Source organism: Strix uralensis, chromosome 38 (genome assembly GCF_047716275.1).
Source record: "Strix uralensis isolate ZFMK-TIS-50842 chromosome 38, bStrUra1, whole genome shotgun sequence".
Taxonomy (NCBI): domain Eukaryota; kingdom Metazoa; phylum Chordata; class Aves; order Strigiformes; family Strigidae; genus Strix; species Strix uralensis.
The window spans coordinates 297,239-316,409 of record NC_134009.1 but is presented as its reverse complement, the minus strand read 5'-3'; the positions used below and the strand labels follow the sequence as shown (position 1 = coordinate 316,409).

At 63.6% G+C, this 19,171-nt stretch overlaps 2 protein-coding genes across 8 annotated transcripts; both read left to right on the top strand.

Moving 5' to 3' along the window:
* The first annotated feature begins 483 nt into the window (after positions 1 to 483).
* PGLYRP2 (peptidoglycan recognition protein 2) lies at positions 484 to 5,211 on the top strand. 3 transcript variants are annotated; one of them, XM_074854818.1, is made up of 6 exons: positions 484 to 590; positions 2,632 to 3,474; positions 4,062 to 4,272; positions 4,351 to 4,645; positions 4,757 to 4,798; positions 5,026 to 5,211. In XM_074854818.1, the coding sequence occupies exons 1-5, from the start codon at positions 539 to 541 to the stop codon at positions 4,757 to 4,759; spliced, it is 1,404 nt and encodes a 467-aa protein (XP_074710919.1). In that variant the 5' UTR covers positions 484 to 538; the 3' UTR covers positions 4,760 to 4,798; positions 5,026 to 5,211. The 3 variants fall into 3 exon arrangements, with proteins under 3 accessions (XP_074710919.1, XP_074710917.1, XP_074710918.1); XM_074854816.1 differs by having other exon boundaries at positions 5,010 to 5,211; XM_074854817.1 differs by having other exon boundaries at positions 4,931 to 5,211.
* Positions 5,212 to 5,696: 485 nt separating this feature from the next.
* Positions 5,697 to 18,429, top strand: RASAL3 (RAS protein activator like 3). Of its 5 annotated transcripts, none has more exons than XM_074854832.1 (19): positions 5,697 to 5,751; positions 7,172 to 7,559; positions 9,215 to 9,333; positions 9,433 to 9,517; positions 11,278 to 11,366; positions 11,461 to 11,549; positions 11,631 to 11,763; positions 12,462 to 12,560; positions 13,329 to 13,865; positions 14,258 to 14,402; positions 14,644 to 14,788; positions 15,311 to 15,547; positions 15,991 to 16,192; positions 16,339 to 16,442; positions 17,093 to 17,405; positions 17,496 to 17,618; positions 17,704 to 17,903; positions 17,992 to 18,067; positions 18,143 to 18,429. In XM_074854832.1, exons 2-19 carry the CDS (start codon positions 7,172 to 7,174, stop codon positions 18,290 to 18,292), a joined length of 3,234 nt encoding a protein of 1,077 aa, XP_074710933.1. In that variant the 5' UTR covers positions 5,697 to 5,751; the 3' UTR covers positions 18,293 to 18,429. The 5 variants fall into 5 exon arrangements, with proteins under 5 accessions (XP_074710933.1, XP_074710932.1, XP_074710934.1 ...); XM_074854831.1 differs by having other exon boundaries at positions 16,339 to 16,448; XM_074854833.1 differs by lacking the exon at positions 5,697 to 5,751 and adding an exon at positions 10,810 to 10,876 and having other exon boundaries at positions 7,257 to 7,559; positions 16,339 to 16,448.
* Positions 18,430 to 19,171: the final 742 nt, after the last annotated feature.

The following is a 19,171-nucleotide window of genomic DNA, read 5'->3' as shown; positions in this document are numbered from 1 at the left end:
ACATCCACGCGCAGCCCATGCACCCCCCCGCACTCCCTGTGCGCACACACGCACACATACACACACACGTATGTACGCACACACCCCACGCACACGCAACACACACGTGTGTGTGCACATGCACCTCGTGCACCACGTGTACGTATGTACACCCCCTGTAGACACACATGTGCGTACGCATACACATACATGCACACACACGCAAGTGCACACGTATGTACACCCCCTCATGTGCACACACACGTGTGTACGTACACACATGTGTGTATTCACCCCATGCACAAGCACACACACACATGTTCATGCGTGTACACACACCCCCAACATGTGCAACCGCCACACACACGTGTTGCAGAGCCGCCCCGCTGGAAGCACCCATGCCACACACACGTGTGTCACCCTGCCACACCCCCTGTGCGTGTGTGTGTGTCCCCCCTCCCCGCCCCTGTCCCCCGCCCCCGGTGACATTTGTGTTGGGTGACAAAGTCCAGCGAGGCCACGACACGGGACGCAGCGATCGGGGGCCGCATCCTGCAGCATGTTCCCGTGGCTCCTCCTGGCGCTGAGCGTCTGCGCCCGGCCCGGCACAGGTAGGCACATGCCACAACACGCCATGACACGCCATGACACGCCATGACATGCCATGACACTCCACATCATGCTGCAACATGCCACAGCACAACCCAACACACCACAGTGCACCACAACACATTGTGACATGCCACAACATGCCGCAACACGCCACAACATGCTACAACATGCCACAACACACCATACCGCTCCATGACATGACACAACACGCTAAAACACCCCACAACACGCCACAACATCCTGCAACATGCCACAACATGCTACAGCACACCCAACACCCCACGGCGTGCCATAACACACCATGACATGCCACAACATGCCACAACACCCCACAACATGCTACAACACGCCACGACATATAACAACACGCCACAATACATCACAACGCACCCCGGTGGGTTGCCACACGCTACAACATGCCCCAACACGCCACCGCACGCGTGTGGCAAATGCAGGGGCTTCTCCAAGCCTCTTTTTGGGTCAAAATCGCTCTGGTTGCTTTTTTTCCCCTAATTAGGATGATTCTAACCCAAATTTATGCCCACATGGGTGGTGCCGGGCAGGGGGGGGACGGTGAGGGAGGGGCTGCACCCAGTTTTAGGCGCGTTCAGCTTCAGTTGGGCTTCGGGTGCGGTCACCCTGATTTGGGGTGCTTTTGCCTTTTTTTGGGTACTTTCACCTTTTGGGGGAAGCTTTTGCCTTTTTGGGGGTATTTTCACACTGGTTTGGGTGCAGTCACCCAGTTCTGGGTGCCTTTGTTATTTTTGCTGGGCGCTTGCAGGTACTTTCTGGGTACTTTACTGGTTTTGGGGTGTTTTCACCCCGGTTTGGGTGCATTCACCATGTTCTGGGTGGTTCTGTCCTGCTTTGGGTTGTTTTCATCCTGTTTTGGGTGCGTTCACCCTTTTCCTGGGTGCTTGCGCCCTCCTCTGGATGCTTTCCCCCTGTTTTGGGTGTTTTTACCCTGTTCTGGGTGCTTTCACCTTCGGTTCACCCACCTCTGGGTGCTGTCACCCTGTTTTGGGTGCATTTGCCCTGTTTTGGTGCATTCACCCTTTTCTGGGTGCAGTCACCCTGCTCTGGGTGTATTTCCTCTGCTAGGGGCACTTTCACCCTGTTTGGGTGCATTTCCCCCTTTTTGGGTACTTTCCCTTTGCTTTGGGTGCATTCACTCTGTTCTGGGTGCCTTTGCCCTGTTTTGGGTGCATTTGCCCTGTTTTGAGTCTTTTCACCTTTTTTGGGTGCATTCACCCTTTTCCTGGGTGTTTGCGCCCTCCTCTGGGTGCTTTCACATTGCTCTGGGTGCATTCACCCAGTTTTAGGTGTTTTCACCCTGTTCTGGGTGCATTCACCCTGTTTTGGGTACTTGCGCCCTGTTTTGGGTGCATTTGCCCTATTTTGGGTTCTTTCACCCCGTTTTGGGTGCATTTGCCCTATTTTGGGTCCTGTCACACTGTTTTGGGTACTTTTGCCCTGTTTTGGGTGCATTTGCCCTATTTTGGGTTCTTTCACCCCGTTTTGGGTGCATTTGCTCTATTTTGGGTCCTGTCACCCTGTTTTGGGTCCTGTCACACTGGTTTGGGTACTTTTGCCCTATTTTGGGTGCATTTGCCCTATTTTGGGTTCTTTCACCCTGTTTTGGGTGCATTTGCCCTATTTTGGGTTCTTTCACCCCGTTTTGGGTGCATTTGCTCTATTTTGGGTCCTGTCACCCTGTTTTGGGTGCTTTCACCCTGTTTTGGGTCCTGTCACACTGGTTTGGGTACTTTTGCCCTATTTTGGGTGCATTTGCCCTATTTTGGGTTCTTTCACCCTGTTTTGGGTGCCTTCACCCTATTTTGGGTCCTGTCACCCTGTTCCAGGTACTTTCACCCTGTTGTAGGTCCTTTCACCCTGTTTTGGGTGCATGTCCCCTCATTTTGGTGCTGTCACCCTCTTCAGGGTGCACCCTAGGAGACTCTCGCCATCCCTGCACCCACGGGCGCCCCCGACCCCGCGGGTGCCCCTCGGTCCCCGCCCACACCCCCGTCCCCTCCCCAGGTCTCCCACCGCGCCACATGGACTCCGTGGTTCAGATCCTGGAAGCCCTCGAGTCAACCGACCGCGGTTTCTCCGGCCCCGTGCCGGCGCTGGCGCGGGCGCTGGGGGGCTGCGGCACCCCGGGGTGCCGCGTGGTGCTGGGAGACCCACCCCACGTCCCGCCAGCCCCCGCGCCAACGCTCAGCCACGAGCAGTGGCTGCTCTTCACCCAACTCCTCCACCACGACGCCGCGGCCCCCGAGCGCGGCGCGGTGTTGGCACCCGACGGCTCCACCGTCGCCCTCGGCCCCCTCCTTGCCGGCATCGAGGTTGGCCTCAAGCGGGCGGCGGGGTGGCCCCTCCCCACCGTCGAGCCACCCGTCGACGCGCTCTACGCCGTCACCATCACCGAGGCCTTGGCGATGTCCTTCCTCTTGGCTCGTGACGGTGATGGCAACCGAGCCACGCTGGGACCCGGTGGCTGTTGGGATGACGTAGATGACCCCCAAAACTACACCCTGCTGGGACCCCCGTCACCCATCCCCGATGCCGTCGCCAACGGGGCGATGGATGGGGTGCTGTTGGGTGCGCAGCTGGCCCAAGCACCCATCCCACTCGCCGACCTTCTCCGGGGCTACTACGGCACAGGCAATGGCACGGAGAAGGGGCGACCTCCCAGCAGTTACCGGCGGCGAGATTTTGGGGTGTTGACGGGGCCGGGGAAGCTGGAGGAGGAGGTGGCGGCGATGCTGAGGGTGCTGAGGGTGCTGCCACCCACCCAGGAGCTCCTGGAGGACGTGGGCCCGGAGGAGGTGGTGGCCATCGCTCGCCGAGCGGCGCGGGACTTCACAGAGGTCTACGTGGGTAGGGAGGTGGCACTGGGTGGCGATATCACATCTGTCCCCTCCAAAAAAAAGAAATTGAGTGGGAGGATGGGCGGAGAGCTGCACCCTGGGTGGGGCTGGGGGTCCCCAGTGTCATCCGAGTGAAGGTGACACCAGGGTAGAGTCAAGCTCTGAGAGCTGACCGGTGGCACGTGGCCTGGCATGGTCAGACACCACCATGGCCCCTGGATGGACATCGGTGTGTCCCCATGCTGGTGGCCCCTTGATGGACACCACCATGTCCCCTTGATGGACACCACTATGTCTCCTGGATGGACATCTGTGTGTCCCCAGATGGTGGCCCCTGGCTGGCCACCACCACGTTCCCTGGATGGACACTGGTGTGTCCCCTGGACACTGGACACAGCCACCTCCCCAGCCAAGGGACACCCTGAGCAGATGTTCCGTGTCCCCTCGATGAGGGGACCCCAGGAGGACACCACCATGTCCCTGCCAAGCTGGGCAGATGCTCCATGTCCCCAAGACCCCAAGGGGACGTTGCCACGTCCCCAACTACCCGTGGGACCGGGCCAATCCCCTTCCTCCACCACCTGCCTTCCCTCGCAGAGTGCCCGGCCATCGTCCCCCGGTGCATGTGGGGTGCCCGTCCCTACCGGGGCACCCCAAAACCGTTGACCCTCCCCTTGGGTTCCGTCTACATCCACCACACCTTCGAACCCAGCGCCCCGTGCCGCACCTTCCCCGCCTGCGCCGCCGCCATGCGCGCCATGCAACGCTTCCACCAGGACACCCGCGGCTGGGATGACATCGGCTACAGGTGAAGCCCCCGTCACCGTCACCCCACCGCGGTTTCTGTCACCCAGTTCAGCTCAGCTTCACCCATGGGTGCTTCCAGCTTCGTGGTGGGGTCGGACGGGTACCTCTACCAAGGTCGGGGTTGGCATTGGGTCGGTGCCCACACCAAAGGCTACAACAGCAAAGGCTACGGCGTGGGCTACGTTGGAGACTTCTCGGCCATCTTGCCGGACCCGGACACCATCGCCCTGGTGCGGGACGGGCTCCTGCCCTGCGCCGTGAAAACTGGGCGGCTCCACCAAAACTACACCCTCCGTGGCCACCGCCAGATGGGTCACACCGACTGTCCCGGCAACTCCCTCTTCCGGGAGATTGAGACCTGGCGCGGGTTCAAGGTGAGCACCGAGTTTGGGGGCGTCACCCAATTGGGGTGTCTGGTCTGGTCCGGCGTGGCCGGGAGGGTCGGTGGGAGTGGGACTGATGGTGGGTTCTTCTCTCCTTCGCAGTGAGGACCAGCCCCTGTGGGACAAGGTTGGCTCGTGGTCTAGGTGGGTGTTGGGGATGGGCTGGATGGACCCTGGTTCAACAGATATTGACCCCAGTGGCCACCAGTCTGGGTGGGCTGTGGTCCAGGTGGCCACCAGTCTGATGGCCACCAACCTGGATGGACCCTGTTCCAGATGGCCACCAGCCTGATGGCCACCAGCCTGGATGGACCATGGTCCAGGTGGCCACCAGCCTGGCTAGACCCTGTTTTAGGTGAACCCTGACCCAGTGGATGCCAGCCTGGATGGACCCTGGCCCAGAAGAACCCCAGCCTTGAAGGCGACCAGCCTGGACAGATCCTAGCCCAGAAGGTCACCAGCCCACATGGATCCTGGCCCCACTGGCCCAGCAGACCATCCCCGTAGCCACAAACAGCAAGAAATCCCCACGTAATAAAGTCAGTGTCAGGCCACCAGCTTTGGGTGGTCCCTGGAGAGTGAAAGGGAAACTGAGGCACGTGGTGGGGGGTGGCCACAGGGTCATGGGGGGGACGTCAGCGAAGGATCCAGGTGCCGGGGACCTGCTGCAGGGCTGGGTGCTGCGACACACGCGTAACCCCCAAAGAGACACCCCCCTCCCCCACTGCTATACCCCCCCCCCCCTGAAATGGCCACCTCCAGTGGCCCCACGCTGCACCACCACACTATAGTGCCCAGGATCTCTGGCGCCTGTTCACTCTGAAACCTAATGATGGCATTAAAGCTGGATGTAAGCAACCGGCAGCCAGGATAGCCAGACCCCGCTGTGGGGTGGCCTGGCGTGGGTCACCCTTCTCGGCGTGGCCCAAACCGTGGCTGAGTGTGAGCTGGGCCGAGCTGGGAGTGGAGATAACATCATTCGGGCAGAGGCGGAGGTGAGGGTGTGACTGAAACTCCTGCTTGGTCACATGGGGAAGCCACTACAGGAACCGGGGCAGCCGAGTCCCGGGTGCCGGAGGAGGCAGAGAGAAGCCGAGGTACCATGGGGACGGGGGGGGGGGGGGGGGACGACCCACACGCACACAGGGCGGGGGGGTGGCACCCTGGGGTGATGCTCTGGCCTTGGGGGTGCACAGGGGATGAGGGGTGCTAGGGCAGGGTAGAGCAGCACCCTGTGGAGTAAGGGGTGCTGCAGGGGGCGGGTAGGGGTGATGGGGTGCTGCAGGGTGCTGCAAGTTGGGGCAGGGACCCCAAAAATGATGGTGCACCCCCCCCCCTCAGGGTTTGGGGACCTCAGCCAGCTCCAGGGTGGTGGCACCCCTAGATTGGTGAGTGCCGAAGCCACGGGCACCCACAGCTCACTTCCACATTGGGGGGTGCCACAGTGAGGAGGTCCCATGGTGCAACCAACCCCCCTCCACCCCCACCCTGGTCTGCACCCCCATGGGCACCCGGGGGTGCTGGCGGGGGGGTCCCCGGGGCCTGGGCTGTGCACGGGGTGCAGGTGGCGGGAGGAAATGCCGTGGCGGCGCGAGGGGAAACGCGGCCGTGGCAGCGACGGAAGCATCCGGCACCCGCCCGCGCTCGGGGCCGAGGTGGTGGCAGCCACCTGCCCGGGTGTCACCGTGTGCCGGGTGTCACCGCACCCCGGTGGCCCCGAAGGCTGATGCTGCCGCGCCTCCAGTGCCACCACACCCTGGCAGGGATGGGTGCTGCTGGGGGCGAGGGCTGGCGTGGGCACCCACTGGGTGGCGGAGCCCCACCTTGGGCAGGGGCAACCTGGGCTCAGAAGCACCCACAAAATGGGGACCCCTCGGTGGGCAGGGGCACCCTGGGGACACGAGAACCCACAAAATGGGGAGCCCTTGGTGAGCAGGGGCACCCCAGGGACATGCGCAACCACAAAATGGAGACCCCACCATGGGCAGTGGCACCCTGGGGACACGAGCACCCACAATACGAGGACCTGTCGGTGGGCAGGGGCACCCCAGGGATGTGGGCACCCACAGGATGGGGACCCCTCAGTAGGAAGGGGCACCCCAGGGATGTGGGCACCCACAAAATGAGGAACCCTCTGTGGGCAGGGGCACCCTGGGGCCACAGGTACCCACAAGATGGGGACCCCTCGGTGGTCAGGGGCACCCCAAATAAGGGTGCCTGGATTAGGGTGCTCTAGAGAAGAGCACCCGGGTAGGGGTGCCCTGGGTGGGGGTGCCCATATCAGGGTGCCCACGTAGGGTTCCTGGTCATGGGTGCCTGGATAGTGACATGCATAAAGGGGCACCCAGAGGTGCCTGGGTAGGGGTGCCTGGGTGGGGGTGCCCCCAACAGGGATACTTGCATGGGGCACCCAAATCGGGGTGAGCGGGTGGGGATCCCAGATGCCCAGACAAGGGTGCCCCACCCCTGGATCCTCATGTCACCCCATGGCTTAACGTGGCCCCACCCATCCCGCAGATGGAGGTAGAGAAACCCCCAGAGCCACCAACTCTCCTGAAAACCTACAAATGGCGAACGACAGCACCCATGGGTGACCGGGAAGCCGAGCGTGGCATGGGGTCCCCCGGCAGCCGGCGTTGGACGCGGTTGCAGGGATGGAAACGTTCCTACAGCCAACCCGAGTCTGATGGCGCCGACGTCACGAGCGTGGGGGCACCCAAGGCCAGCACCCGGAGGTCCCTCTTCCAACGGGCTTTTTCAGCGCCTTCCAAGGGCACCCGGGAGCCACGGGGACCCGAGGGGGGCAGGGCCACCCTCCAGAAGTACCTGCGCTCCATGGCCAAGAGGAAGGGTCACGTGGAGAGCGGTGCCAGGGCCGAGCAGGTGGTCCAGGAGGTGGTTCCAGGTAGGGGCGGGTGAGGGGGAGGGTGGGGGTCAGGGTGCTGGGGGTGGAGGATGGGATGGGGCGGGGTCATTGGGGATGGGTTGGGGGTGGTGGGTGATGGGTTGGGGGTGATGGGTGAGGGGTGATGATGATGGGTGATGGACGATGATGATGGGTGATGGACTCAGGGTGATGGTGATGGGTGAAGGGTTGGGGGTGATGGGCGGGGGGTGATGATGATGGGTGATGGACTCAGGGTGATGGGTGATGGGTTTGGGGCAGTGGAAATGGGTGATGATCTGGGATGCAGTGGGTGATGGGTGGTGGGTTGGGGGGTGATGGATGGTGGGTGGTGGGTGATGAGTTGGGGGTGACAGGTGGGGGGTGATGATGATGGGTGATGGATTCAGGGTGACGGGTTGGGGGTGATGGGTGGTGGGTGATGATGGTTGATGGGTTGGGTGGCGATGGGTGGGGGGTGATGATGATGGGTGATGCACTCAGGGTGATGGGTGATGATGGGTGATGGGTTGGGGGTGATGGTGAGCTCTGGGGTCTGGGAGGTGGTGGGTGATGGGTAACGGGTGGGTGACAGTGGGGGACACAGAGGGGTGCAGGATGTGTCCAGGCTCTGCTGGTGGTGGTGAGCTCCTGCTTGCAGGTGCCCTCCAGGGTTGGAGGGGCACCCATGGGTGCAGGATGGCTGGGCCCCACCTGGCCTCAGGGCCACTCCCAGCCCCGCGTGGCCCTGGACCCCGTTTGGGCTCGGTGGCAGCATGTGGAGCCGTGCCAGCCCCTGCGGCACCCAGATCTGGCAAAACCAGCTTGGCTCCGGCAGGGCCACGCACAGCGTGGGCAGGGCCACCCCCAGTGCGGGCAGGGCCACCCACGGCGTGGGCAGGGCCACCCACAGTGCGGGCAGGGCACCTGAGTTTGTCCCTGCCATGGCATGGCCGCGGCCAAGCATGGCCTGGCATTGCCACACTGCTGGTGGCACAGCCACATGTCCCCCAGCATTGTCACCCCAACCGTGGCACAGCCATGGCCATATGTCCCCTGGCATGGCCACATTCATGGTGGCACCTCCATGGTCACGTGTCCCCCAGCATCACTGCACCCATGATGGCCATGACCATGTGTCCCCTAGCATTGTCACACTCATGGTGGCACCTCCATGGCCATATGTCCCTTGGCCCGGCCGCGCTCATGGTGGCATCTCCATGGCCACGTGTCCCCCAGCATCACCGCACCCATGATGGCCATGGCCATGTGTCCTCTGGCATTGTCATGCTGATGGTGGCACCTCCATGGCCACGTGTCCCCCAGCATCCCCATACCCATGGTGGCACCTCCATGGCCATACGTCCCCTGTCATGGCCACATTCATGGTGGCCATGGCCATGGCCATGTGTCCCCTGGCATTGTCACACTCATGGTGGCACCTCCATGGCCACGTGTCCCCCAGCATCACCACACCCATGGTGGCCATGGCCATATGTCCCCTGGCACCATCACCCCAACCCTACCATGGCCATGGCCCCATGTGCCCTGGTATTGTCACACCTACGGTGGCACAGCCACAGCCACATGTCCCCTGGCACTGCCACGCTGCCCATGGGTGACAGGGACACAGTGAGCACCCAGCATCTCCCTGACACCCTGCTCTGCACCCCCAGCGAGCACCCATGGGGTGTCATCGATGCCGCTGGCTCCAGCACCCGACGCCCCGGTGTGGGATGTCTCCAACTTCTCCTTGGTGGATGGACACCTGGTCCATGTGGGCAGGGATGAGGAGGTGAGGACACGGGGACAGGAGTCCCCTCGTGTCCCCTGGGTGACGGGGTGCACTGGTGGGTGCTGGGGGTGACGGTGCCTGACCCCTCTGTGTCACCAGGCCTCGGGCAGGAGCAGGAACCGGACGGGGAGCTCCATCTCCGAGAACACCAACCTGCACCCAGCGGGCAGCAGGAGGGACCCCGGTGAGCTCACTCGCCCGGCGCCAGCACGTGCTGGTGCCACGGGGGTTTGGCACAAGCCGGTGTGAGCCACGTGCGTGTGTGGCTCCGGTGCATGGAGCCCCTTGGGCCACGTGCCATGCCACGCACCATGCTGTGCACCGTCTGGGCATGCGTCACACATCGGCGCTGGGCCACACGTTGTGGCTGTGCCCTGTACCGCGCATCGTGCCATGCACCTTGCACCGTGCCACGTGTTGTGGCCGTGCCCTTTGTCATGTATTTTGCCACACACCATGTGGTCATGCGCCTTGCACCATGCCACGCGTCGTGGCCATGCCCTGTGCCACGCATCGTGCCATGCAACACCGCGCACTGTGCCATGGGTTGTGGCCGTGCCCTGTGCCACATATCGTGACATGTGCCTTGCACTGCGCCACGCGTCGTGGCCGTGCCCTGTGCCACGCATGGTGCCATGCATTGTGTGGTCATGCACCTTCCACTGCACGCTGTGCCATGTGTTGTGGCCATGCCCTGTGCCACGCATCATGCCATGCGCCTTGCACCACGCCACGCGTTGTGGCCGTGCCCTGTGCCGCTCTCCCCAGCCATGCCCCATGCCACGCCCTGTGCCACGCCCTACGTTGGGCCCATGCCACGCCGGATGCCAGATTTTGTGCCGTGCCCATCTTGCGTGCCGTGCCACGCAGCAAGCCGTGGCCGGTGCTGTGCCCCGTGCTAAGCCTTGTGTCACACCATGTCGTGTCCAGTGCCGTGGCCCATACCGTGCCCTGTGCCACACACCACACAAGGTACCACGCCGTGCCCTGTGCCACACACCACACCATGCCCCACGCCGTGCCCCACACACCGCGCATCACGTCATGTCACGCATCACTCCGTGCAGCACATGGCTGTGCCCCGTGCCATGCCCCACGCCCCACGCCATGCTTCATGCCATGCCCCACACCATGCCCCATGCTCTGTGCCCCACGCCGTGCCCCACACCATACCCTGCACCCCACACCATGCTTCATGCTGTGCCCCACGCCGTGCCACACGCCATGCCCTGCACCCCAGGCCATGTTTCGTGCCATGCCCCACGCTCTATGTCCCATGCGTGCCCCGTGCCATGCCCCACACCCCACACCATGCTTCGTGCCATGCCCCACGCCGTGCCCCACGCCGAGCCCCACGCCGAGCCGGGCGCATGGAGGAAGCGCTGGGTGCAAGCTGTCACCGCTTCCTCCATGTTGCTGCGTCGGCTGATCCAAGCGATAAAACATTTTCGGTTTCCTCCCCGCGCCCCCCGCCAGCGCGGGCGCACGGCATCGCCGCCAGCCATGGGGCCTCGCCGCTGGCTGCTCTGCACCACCCAGGGAGGTGAGTTCCTCTCCCAGCACCCACCTGGCACCAGGACCAGCACCCACATGGCACCGGGGTGGGGACCGTCCTGGATGGGTGCTTGGCATCGCAACGGCAGGACTGGGCACCGGCGCTGGGGCAGCAGGATAAATCCCCCTGCCCCCTTCTCCCTTGCACCCATGAGCACCCATTTTTAGCACCCAAAGCTTCGTGGCACCTCAGGGCTACGGATACGGTCAGGCGCCGGCAGGATTCGGCACCCAGCACCAGGCACCTGGGTCCTTCCTCCAGCTTTGGTTGATGTTTCCCAAGGGGGTTTGGGGGGTGTGGGTGTGTCCTGTCCCCCCTAAACGCTGGCATGGTGTTGGGGTGCTCAGGGTGCTGGTAAAGGAGGGGTCCTGATGCTGGGTGCCCCTCAGACCCGGCTGCGGATGAGAGGAACTCCCGGGGTGCCGGGAGAAGCACCGAGAACGAGCCCTCCCCCACCTCCCAGTTCAGCAATGTCAAGGTGGGCACCCCCCCACCCCGATCCCAGCCCCCCACCCCAGGGTGCTCAGCCCCACCCATGGGTGACAGGGCAGCCGTCTCCTTACACTATCCAGGGGTTGTTGTGGAAGAGGCTCCGAGAGCGGAAAAGTCGTGGTGTCCCCAAAGCCGAGACGCCGGCGGTGACGGTCACCGATGGAGAGAGGTACGGCACCGCGGAGGGTGGGGGTGAGGGGGTGACATGGGTGCTGGTAACGGTGCCCCGGTGACAGTCCTGTCCCTGTAGGGTCCCCAGCCGGAGCGGTTCGCGGGAGTCACTGCTGCCACCGCCGAGTGCAGCCGAGCTGGACCTCACCGGGGACAACGTCATTGTCCGGCCCGTGCACGGCAGCATCGTGGGCGAGAAGTTTTGCTTCCAGGTAATTTTGGTTGTGTGGGTGCTCAGGGTGCCCTGGGGAGGCACCCAGGGCACCCTGGAGGGGCACCCCAGGCAACCTGAAGGGGAACCCAAGGGACCCAGGGCAACGTGGAAGGGCAACCACGGCACCCCAGGCAGCCTGGAAAGGCACCCGGAGCACCCAGAGCACCCAGGGACCCCAGACAACCTGAAGGGGAACCTAGGTCACCCAGGGAACCTTAGATAGCCACCCAGGGCATCCTGGAGGGGCACCCAGGGCACCCCGGGGGCCTTGGAGGGGAACCTGGTGCACCCAGAACATCCTGCACAGGCACCCAGGGCCTCCAGGGCACCCTGGATAGACAGCATCCCGGAGGAGCACCCAGGATGCCCCAGGCACCCTGGGGAGGCACCCAGAGCACCCAGAGCACCCCTGGCTCCCTGAAGGGACACTCAGAACCCTCCAAGCACCCTGAAAAGGCACCCAGGGCACACCAGGCACCCAAAAGGAGCACCCAGGGTACCCCAGGGCACCCAGGAACTGTGAAGGGGCACCCAGAGCACCCGGGAGGGGCACCCAGGGCACCCTACAAAGGCACCCAAGGCACCCCCCACAGAGCACCCCAATGGGACACCCCAGCACAGCCCTTGGTGTTGGGCACACAGAACCCCCTCCAGGCACCCTAGGGTGCCCCACCCAGACACCCTCCCTGCACCCAGATCATCACGGGCGAGGGCAGCCGGTCCTTTGGGTGCACGTCCCTGGCTGAGCGTGACCGCTGGATCGAGAACCTGCGCCGGACCGTGCAGCCCAACAAGGTGGAACCGCGGGGACACCCATGGGACACCCCTGTCACCCCTAGGGGATGGGAACCCCCAGCACCCAGACACAAGGGGCCACCCGCTGCCCTCCTGGCTCCCCAGTGGGCAGGATGAGGCCCACTGGGTGGGGAGACTGAGGCATGACCCCCCACACACCCTGCAGACACCCACAGCCCTGTGTCCCCTTGGGTCCTGTTGTCCCCCCAGAGGGCTTGGTTGTCTCCCCATGTCCCCTCCTGTCCCCTGGGGGCTTGGTTGTCCCCTCGTGTCCCCTCCTGCCCCACCGTGGGTTTGGCTGTCACCCATGTCCCCCTCAGGACTTGGTTGCCCACTCATGTCCCACATGTCCCCTCCTGCTCCCCCTGTCCCCCTCCTGTCTCCAAGTCCCTCCACTGAATCCCTTGTCCCCTCCCAGTCCCCAATGTCCCCTCCAGTCCCCCTGTCCCTTCCTGTGTCCAGTGTCCTGCCCTGTCCCCTGTATCCCCTCCTGTTCCCCATGTCCCTTCTTGTCCCTCCGTGTCCCCTCCTGTCCTTCCATGTTCCCCCCTGTCCCCCATGTCCCCTCCTGTCCCTTCATGTCCCCTCCATCCCCACATGTCCCCCCCACCCCCCCTGTCCCCTCTTGACCCTATTCTCCCTCCATCCCCACATCCACCCACAGAATTCCCTGTCCCCCACACCCTGTCCCCCCCAAACCCTCCCTCACATTCACAGGTCCCCCTTGTCCCCTTCACCCCCCCTCCCCACGTGCCCCCACCCTGACAGGACAACTGCGAGCGGCTGGAGCTGGCGCTGAGCCTGTGGGTGTATGAAGCCCGGGACTTGCCACCTCGGCGACGCCTCCGTTGTCATCTCCACCTGGACGGCACCCTCTTCGCCCGTACCACTGCCAAGGTGGCCGGTTCCGATGGCGAGCTCTTTTGGGGTGAACTCTTCCAGTTGGCCGCCCTACCACCCGCCCGTGCCCTCACCCTTGCCCTTTGCCGCGATGACCACCCCGGTCAACCGGTGGCCTCCATCACTGTCCCCTTGACCGAGTTGACAGCTGCCCGGCAACCCTTGGAGCGCTGGTACCCTCTGAGCGGTCCCGGGGGAGGCGAGCGGGTGCCGTCGGTGAGGGTGCGTGGGCGCTACCGGGAGGTGCGGGTGCTGCCCATCGTACGCTACAAGGAGTTGGCTGAGTTCATCACCTTCCATTACCGGGAGCTGTGCGCCCGTCTGGAGCCCACCATCGCTGTGCGGCACAAGGAGGAGCTGGCTGGTGCTCTGGTCCGTGTCTTGCAGAGCACTGGGAAGGCCAAGGTGAAGTGGGTGCTGGCCATGGGGGATGTGGGGAGGGTGGGTGAAGACAAGATGGGTGCTGCCTGGAGTGCTGTGGGCATGGTGGTTGGGGTGGGATGGTCATCATGGGGTGGGAGTGCCTGGAGAGCTGGGTTGGGTTGGGATGGGGTGGATGAGTTGGGATGGGATGGGAGAGTTGGGATAGGATGGATGAGTTGGGATGGGATGGGATGGGATGGGGTGGGGTGGGATGGGATGGGATGGGATGGGGTGGGTCGGGATGGGGTGGGATGGGTCGGGATGTTGTGGGTCGGGATAGTGTGGGATGGGAAATGCCATTCTCAAGGCGGATTGATCAAGCCAGTTCAGGGCCACGGGTGCCCACTGAGCCCTTCAACATGTCCACCTGGCAGTCGTTCCTCATCGACCTCGGGGTGGCCGAGCTGGACCGCTTCGATGACCGTGAGGCACTGATCTTCCGTGAGAACACGCTGGCCACCAAGGCCATCGACGAGTACATGAAACTGGTGGGGGGCAAGTACCTCCAGGACACGCTGGGTACGGCTGAACGTTACAGGTCTTTGTGGGACATCACGGGGCGTTACGGGGTGCGGGACATCCTGAGATTGACATTACAGGGTGTTGTGGGGTGCTCTGGGGTGTTGTGGGGTGCAGGGTATGGGCAGGGCATTACAGGGATGTAGGACACCCCTGGAACATCCATGGGTGGAGGCTTGTCACAGCCATGCCCGTGGTGGTGGCTGGTTGGTCCCCTTACGGGTTGCCCCTTGGTGGCCAGGAGAGGCCGTGGCCCGGCTCTGCGCCTCAGATGACAGCTGCGAGGTGGATCCCAGCAAATGCGCCAGCCTTGACCTCTCCGACAACCAGAACAACCTGCGGCAGGTCTGCGAGGAGACCTTCCAATGCATCGCCGCGTCCTGCGAGTGAGGGACAGCCCCTGCGTGGGCGTGGGGTTGGCCACGGGGGTGGGCACCAGCACCATGGAGACCTGGGGACAGGCGTGGAGATGGGCGTGGGGACAGGGATGGGCTTGGGGACAGGAAGGGGAACGGGCAGGAGGACAGGAGCTGGCACCAGGGTGGGCATGGGGGTGGGGTTTGGGGATTGGCACCACCCCTGGGATGGGCATGGGGATGGGCAGCAGGAAGAACCTGGGGACAACCTTGGGGACAGGGATGGAGGACAGGGATGGGCACCACCCCTGGAATGGACATGGGAACGGGCATCAGGAAGGACCTGGGGACAACCTTAGGGACAGGGATGGGCACCACCCCTAGGATGGACGTGGGGGTGGGCACCAGGAAGGACCTGGGCTTAGGGACAAGCACGGGGACTGGCACAGTCATGGTGGACACCGTGTCCCCCAGCACACCACAGTGGCTTGCTGGGGTGGCTCCAGGGCCACCCACCTGGCCCAGCACCCAGCAGGGTGTCTCTCCCCACAGCGCCTTCCCGGCAGAGCTGGGCGAGATCTTCGCAGCGTGGCAGGAGGAGTGTGCGGCGCGGGGCAAGGCGCCCATCGGGCAGCGCCTGGTCTCGGCCTCCCTCTTCCTACGGTTCCTCTGCCCCGCTGTCATGTCTCCCAGCCTCTTCGGCCTCGTCCAGGAATACCCGAGCGAGGCGACCGCCCGTACCCTCACCCTTGTGGCCAAGGTCATCCAGAACCTGGCCAACTTCACCACGTACGTGTGGCACATGCCGTGGACAGTTATGGGGCAGTAGGGTTGTCCCCAACATACCATGAGGTAGTAGGGTTGTCCCCAACATACCATGGAGCAGCAGGGATGTCCCTTAAACACTGTGGGGCAGCAGGGACATCTCCTACATACCACAAACCAGCCGTGGGGCAGCAGAGAACGTCTCCACTCCATGTGTCCCCCCAGCAGAGCCTCATGTGTCACCTGTGGTGGCCTGACCTATGGGTGGCTTCATCCAAGAACATGGCGGTGTCCCCACCCGTGTCCTGGCTTGTAGACAGGGTGGTGACATGGTGCAGGGACATTGCAATGACTTGGTCTGTGATCCTGGAGGTGGCCTGGCCCATGGTCATGGTGGTGGCATGTGACCATGGTGGTGGCCCAGGCCATCGCCCGGCCCCCAGGTAACCGGACATCGTGGCCACCAGGTTTGGTGAGAAGGAGGCCTACATGGGCTTCATGAATGAGTTCTTGGAGAACAACTGGAGCACCATGACAGACTTCCTGCAGAGCGTGGCCAACCCTGAGAGCAGCGTCCACATGGCCACCTACGACGGCTACGTGGACCTGGCTCTGGAGCTCGCCACTCTCCACCTCCTGCTCTGCGACATCTTCTCCAGCCTGGACCAGGTGCCACACCTATTTGTCCCCGAGGGTAGCTGGCAAGACTGGCCACCTCCTTCTCCCCACACAGAGCTGGTGTCCAAAGCGCCATGGATGGCACCTACCCCAAGGCCACCCACTGTCCCCATAATGTCCTTGTCTTCTTCTGGTAGGCCACGCAGGAGGAGTTGGAGCCCCTGCCCACCATCCTCACCGCCATCAAGGAGGGGACCCCTGTTCCTGTTTCCGTCCGTCTCAGCTCCACCACGGAGCGAAGGTACCGGTGGGTGGACAGAGGGACGCATGGGACCAAGGTGGAGCTTTGGTAGAGGGGTGACACTAGGATGGGTTTGGGGTGGTTCTGGTCCCAGTTGGGCTCAGGGGATGGTTCTGGTCTTGGTTGGGTCTAGAGTGACTCTGGTCCAGAATGGGGTTGGAGTCACTGGTCCCACTTGGGTTCAGGGGATGGTTTTGGTCCCCGATGGGTCCAGCAGATGGTTGTGGCCAGGTTAGGGGGTGGTTCTGGTCCCAGCTGAGGGGATGGTTCTGGTCTGGACTGGATTTGGTGGATACTTCTGGTCCAGGCTGGGTCCAGGAGATGTTTCTGGTCCCAGATGGATTTAGGGGGTGTTTCTGGTCCCAGCTGGGTTTGGGGTGACTCTGGTTCTGGCTGGGTTTGGGGTGTTTCAGGTCAAGGCTGGTTTTGAGGACGGTTCCAGTTCTGGTTCTGGTTGGGTTTGGGGCATGTTTCTGGTCCCAGCTGGCTTTGGGGTGCTTCAGGTCCAGGCTGAGGTCGGGAGATGGGTCTGACCCCAACTGGTTTAGGGGTGTCTCCAGTCCTGGCTGGGTTCAGGATGGTTCTGGTCCCTCCTGGGTCCAGCACCACCGCGGTATCCAGCCATGCCACCACCCCATCTCCCCTCACAGCTCGGCAGAGAGCTTCAAACCAGGCTTTGTGCCACCCCGGGAACTGAGCAAGCACAGCCCCCTCATCAAGAGCCAGTCCCTCATCAGCATCCGCCGTGTGCGGGGCCGGGAGGACGGGCCAGAACCGGAACCAGCACCAGCACCGGTACCGTCACCACCACCCAGCCGGGAACGCCGCAACGTCCAACGCACCCAGAGCGTGCCGGCGCAGAGCAAAGCCGCCCGGCGCCTACGCAAGCAGAGCAGCACCGAGCACGTGGCGGAGCCACCAGTCGAGGAGAACCCGGGGTCCCTCGTCCCCCATGACGCCCCGGTAAGCCACGGCAGCGGCCACTCCACCCTCATGTCGGGGCCGGTGCTCCGAGGAAGACGTCGGCATTAATGGGTGTCACCGACGCCGTAGGGTCGCGGGAAGCTGCGCTCGTCGGCGTCGCTGCCGCGCAAATCGACAGTGCCATGGCAGCGCTACGCGGAGGAGGCGGCGGCGGCACAGGGTGAGCTCTACGCCATTCGCCCGCTGGAGAAGGTAACGCCGGGGTGGGTGGCAGCCAAACTCAGCGGGGTGCCCCGCTGACCCCCTCCTCACACCCCGTGTCCTCGTCCCCCGCCAGCACGGGCGGTTGATCGAGGCACTGCGGAAGGAGGTGGCGGAGAACCGGGAGAAGTTACGGCTGGCGGAGACGCGGACGGGCGAGGTGGAGGTTCAACACCGCGGGTTGAGGCAGGAGCAGGGGCAGCACCGAGAGCAGCTCGAGCGTCTCCGGCAGCAGCTGGAGGAGGCAAACGCCCGTGCAGCCAATTTGGGTGCCAGGTAGGGGTGGGGATGGGGAGTGGGTGCCCCAAACCAGTGGGTGCCCCACCACCGGGTCAGGGTCTCGGCTCATCCCCAACCCAATTAGGTTGACGGCGGCTGAAGGCAGCAGGAAGAAAGACCTGGAGAGGCTGAAGAGCAGCGAGGAGAAGAGCCGAGAGCTGGTAAGAGCTGGGATGTGGGGGCACCCACGGGTGACATGAGGGACCCGGGTGGGCGCTGACGCGGTCCCCTCGCAGGAGAACCGGCTGTCGGTGCTGGAGAGGGAGCAGGCAGAGCTGCGGGGTGCCATCGCCCAAGCCCTGGGTCACCCCGGGAGGACGGGACGCCGGATGCCAGCGCGGGGTTGGGACGAGAGCGGTGACGACGCTCAGGCCACCAGCGTGTAACCGGCTGTCCCGATGTCCCCAGCGTGTCCCTGCAGCCCAGTGACCCACCATCTCCTGGTTCTTTCCGAAGGGTGTTTAATCCCGATCCTGCGGGGTGTCCCCTCCCCAGGCAATAAACAGCGTTGATGTCACTGTCACAGGGTGCTTGTTTGTGTCCTGCCACCACCATCTGTCCCCAATCCCATCCTGTCCCCAGCACCCTACGCCTGCCTGGGACATCCCAGGACCTGGGGCAGTGACAGGGATGCCAGGGCCATGGGGACCCCTGAGGACACGGTTATGGGACCCTCCGGGGCAGCAATGGGTTTGGCAGGTCCACGGGGACCTGGAGCAGACCCACGGGTACCTGGGGAGGTGACAGAGATGGCAGAGCCGTGGGGACTCCTGGGGACACAGTCATGGGGGCCTCAGGCAGTGACAGAGATGACAAGGCCATGGGGACCCTTGGGGACACGATCATAGCCCTTTTGGGCCAGGGATAGGGATGACAGGGCCTTGGGGACATTTTGGGGACAAAAGGGCCACGGGGACACTTTGGGACAGGGCCACAAGGTCCCCTCAGAGATGGCAGGACCTGGAGCAGACCCATGGGGACCTGGGGAAGTGATTGAGACAGCAGGGCCATGGGGATCCTTTGGGCCAGCGATGGGAATGGCAGGGCCATGGGGACACTTTGGGGACAAAAGGGCCATGGGGACACTTTGGGGACAAAAGGGCCACAGGGACACTTTGGGACAGGGCCACAAGGTCCCCTCAGGGATGGAAGGACCTGGAGCAGATCCTTTGGGCCAGTGATGGGGATGGCAGGGCCATGGGGACACTCTGGGGACAAAAGGGCCATGGTGACCCCTCAGGGCAGGGTCACAGGGCCACTTTGGG

Bases quoted from the DNA above. Each gene is read 5' to 3' on its own strand.
- PGLYRP2 (XM_074854818.1), top strand. From the start codon at position 539: ATGTTCCCGTGGCTCCTCCTGGCGCTGAGCGTCTGCGCCCGGCCCGGC. The intron at 591-2,631 runs GTAGGCACATGC...TCCCCTCCCCAG, and splicing joins CTGCGCCCGGCCCGGCACAG to GTCTCCCACCGCGCCACATG. The intron at 4,273-4,350 runs GTGAAGCCCCCG...GGGTGCTTCCAG, and splicing joins TGGGATGACATCGGCTACAG to CTTCGTGGTGGGGTCGGACG.
- RASAL3 (XM_074854829.1), top strand. From the start codon at position 9,727: ATGCACCTTGCACCGTGCCACGTGTTGTGGCCGTGCCCTTTGTCATGT. The intron at 11,550-11,630 runs GTACGGCACCGC...CTGTCCCTGTAG, and splicing joins ACGGTCACCGATGGAGAGAG to GGTCCCCAGCCGGAGCGGTT. The intron at 15,548-15,990 runs GTACGTGTGGCA...CGTGGCCACCAG, and splicing joins AACCTGGCCAACTTCACCAC to GTTTGGTGAGAAGGAGGCCT.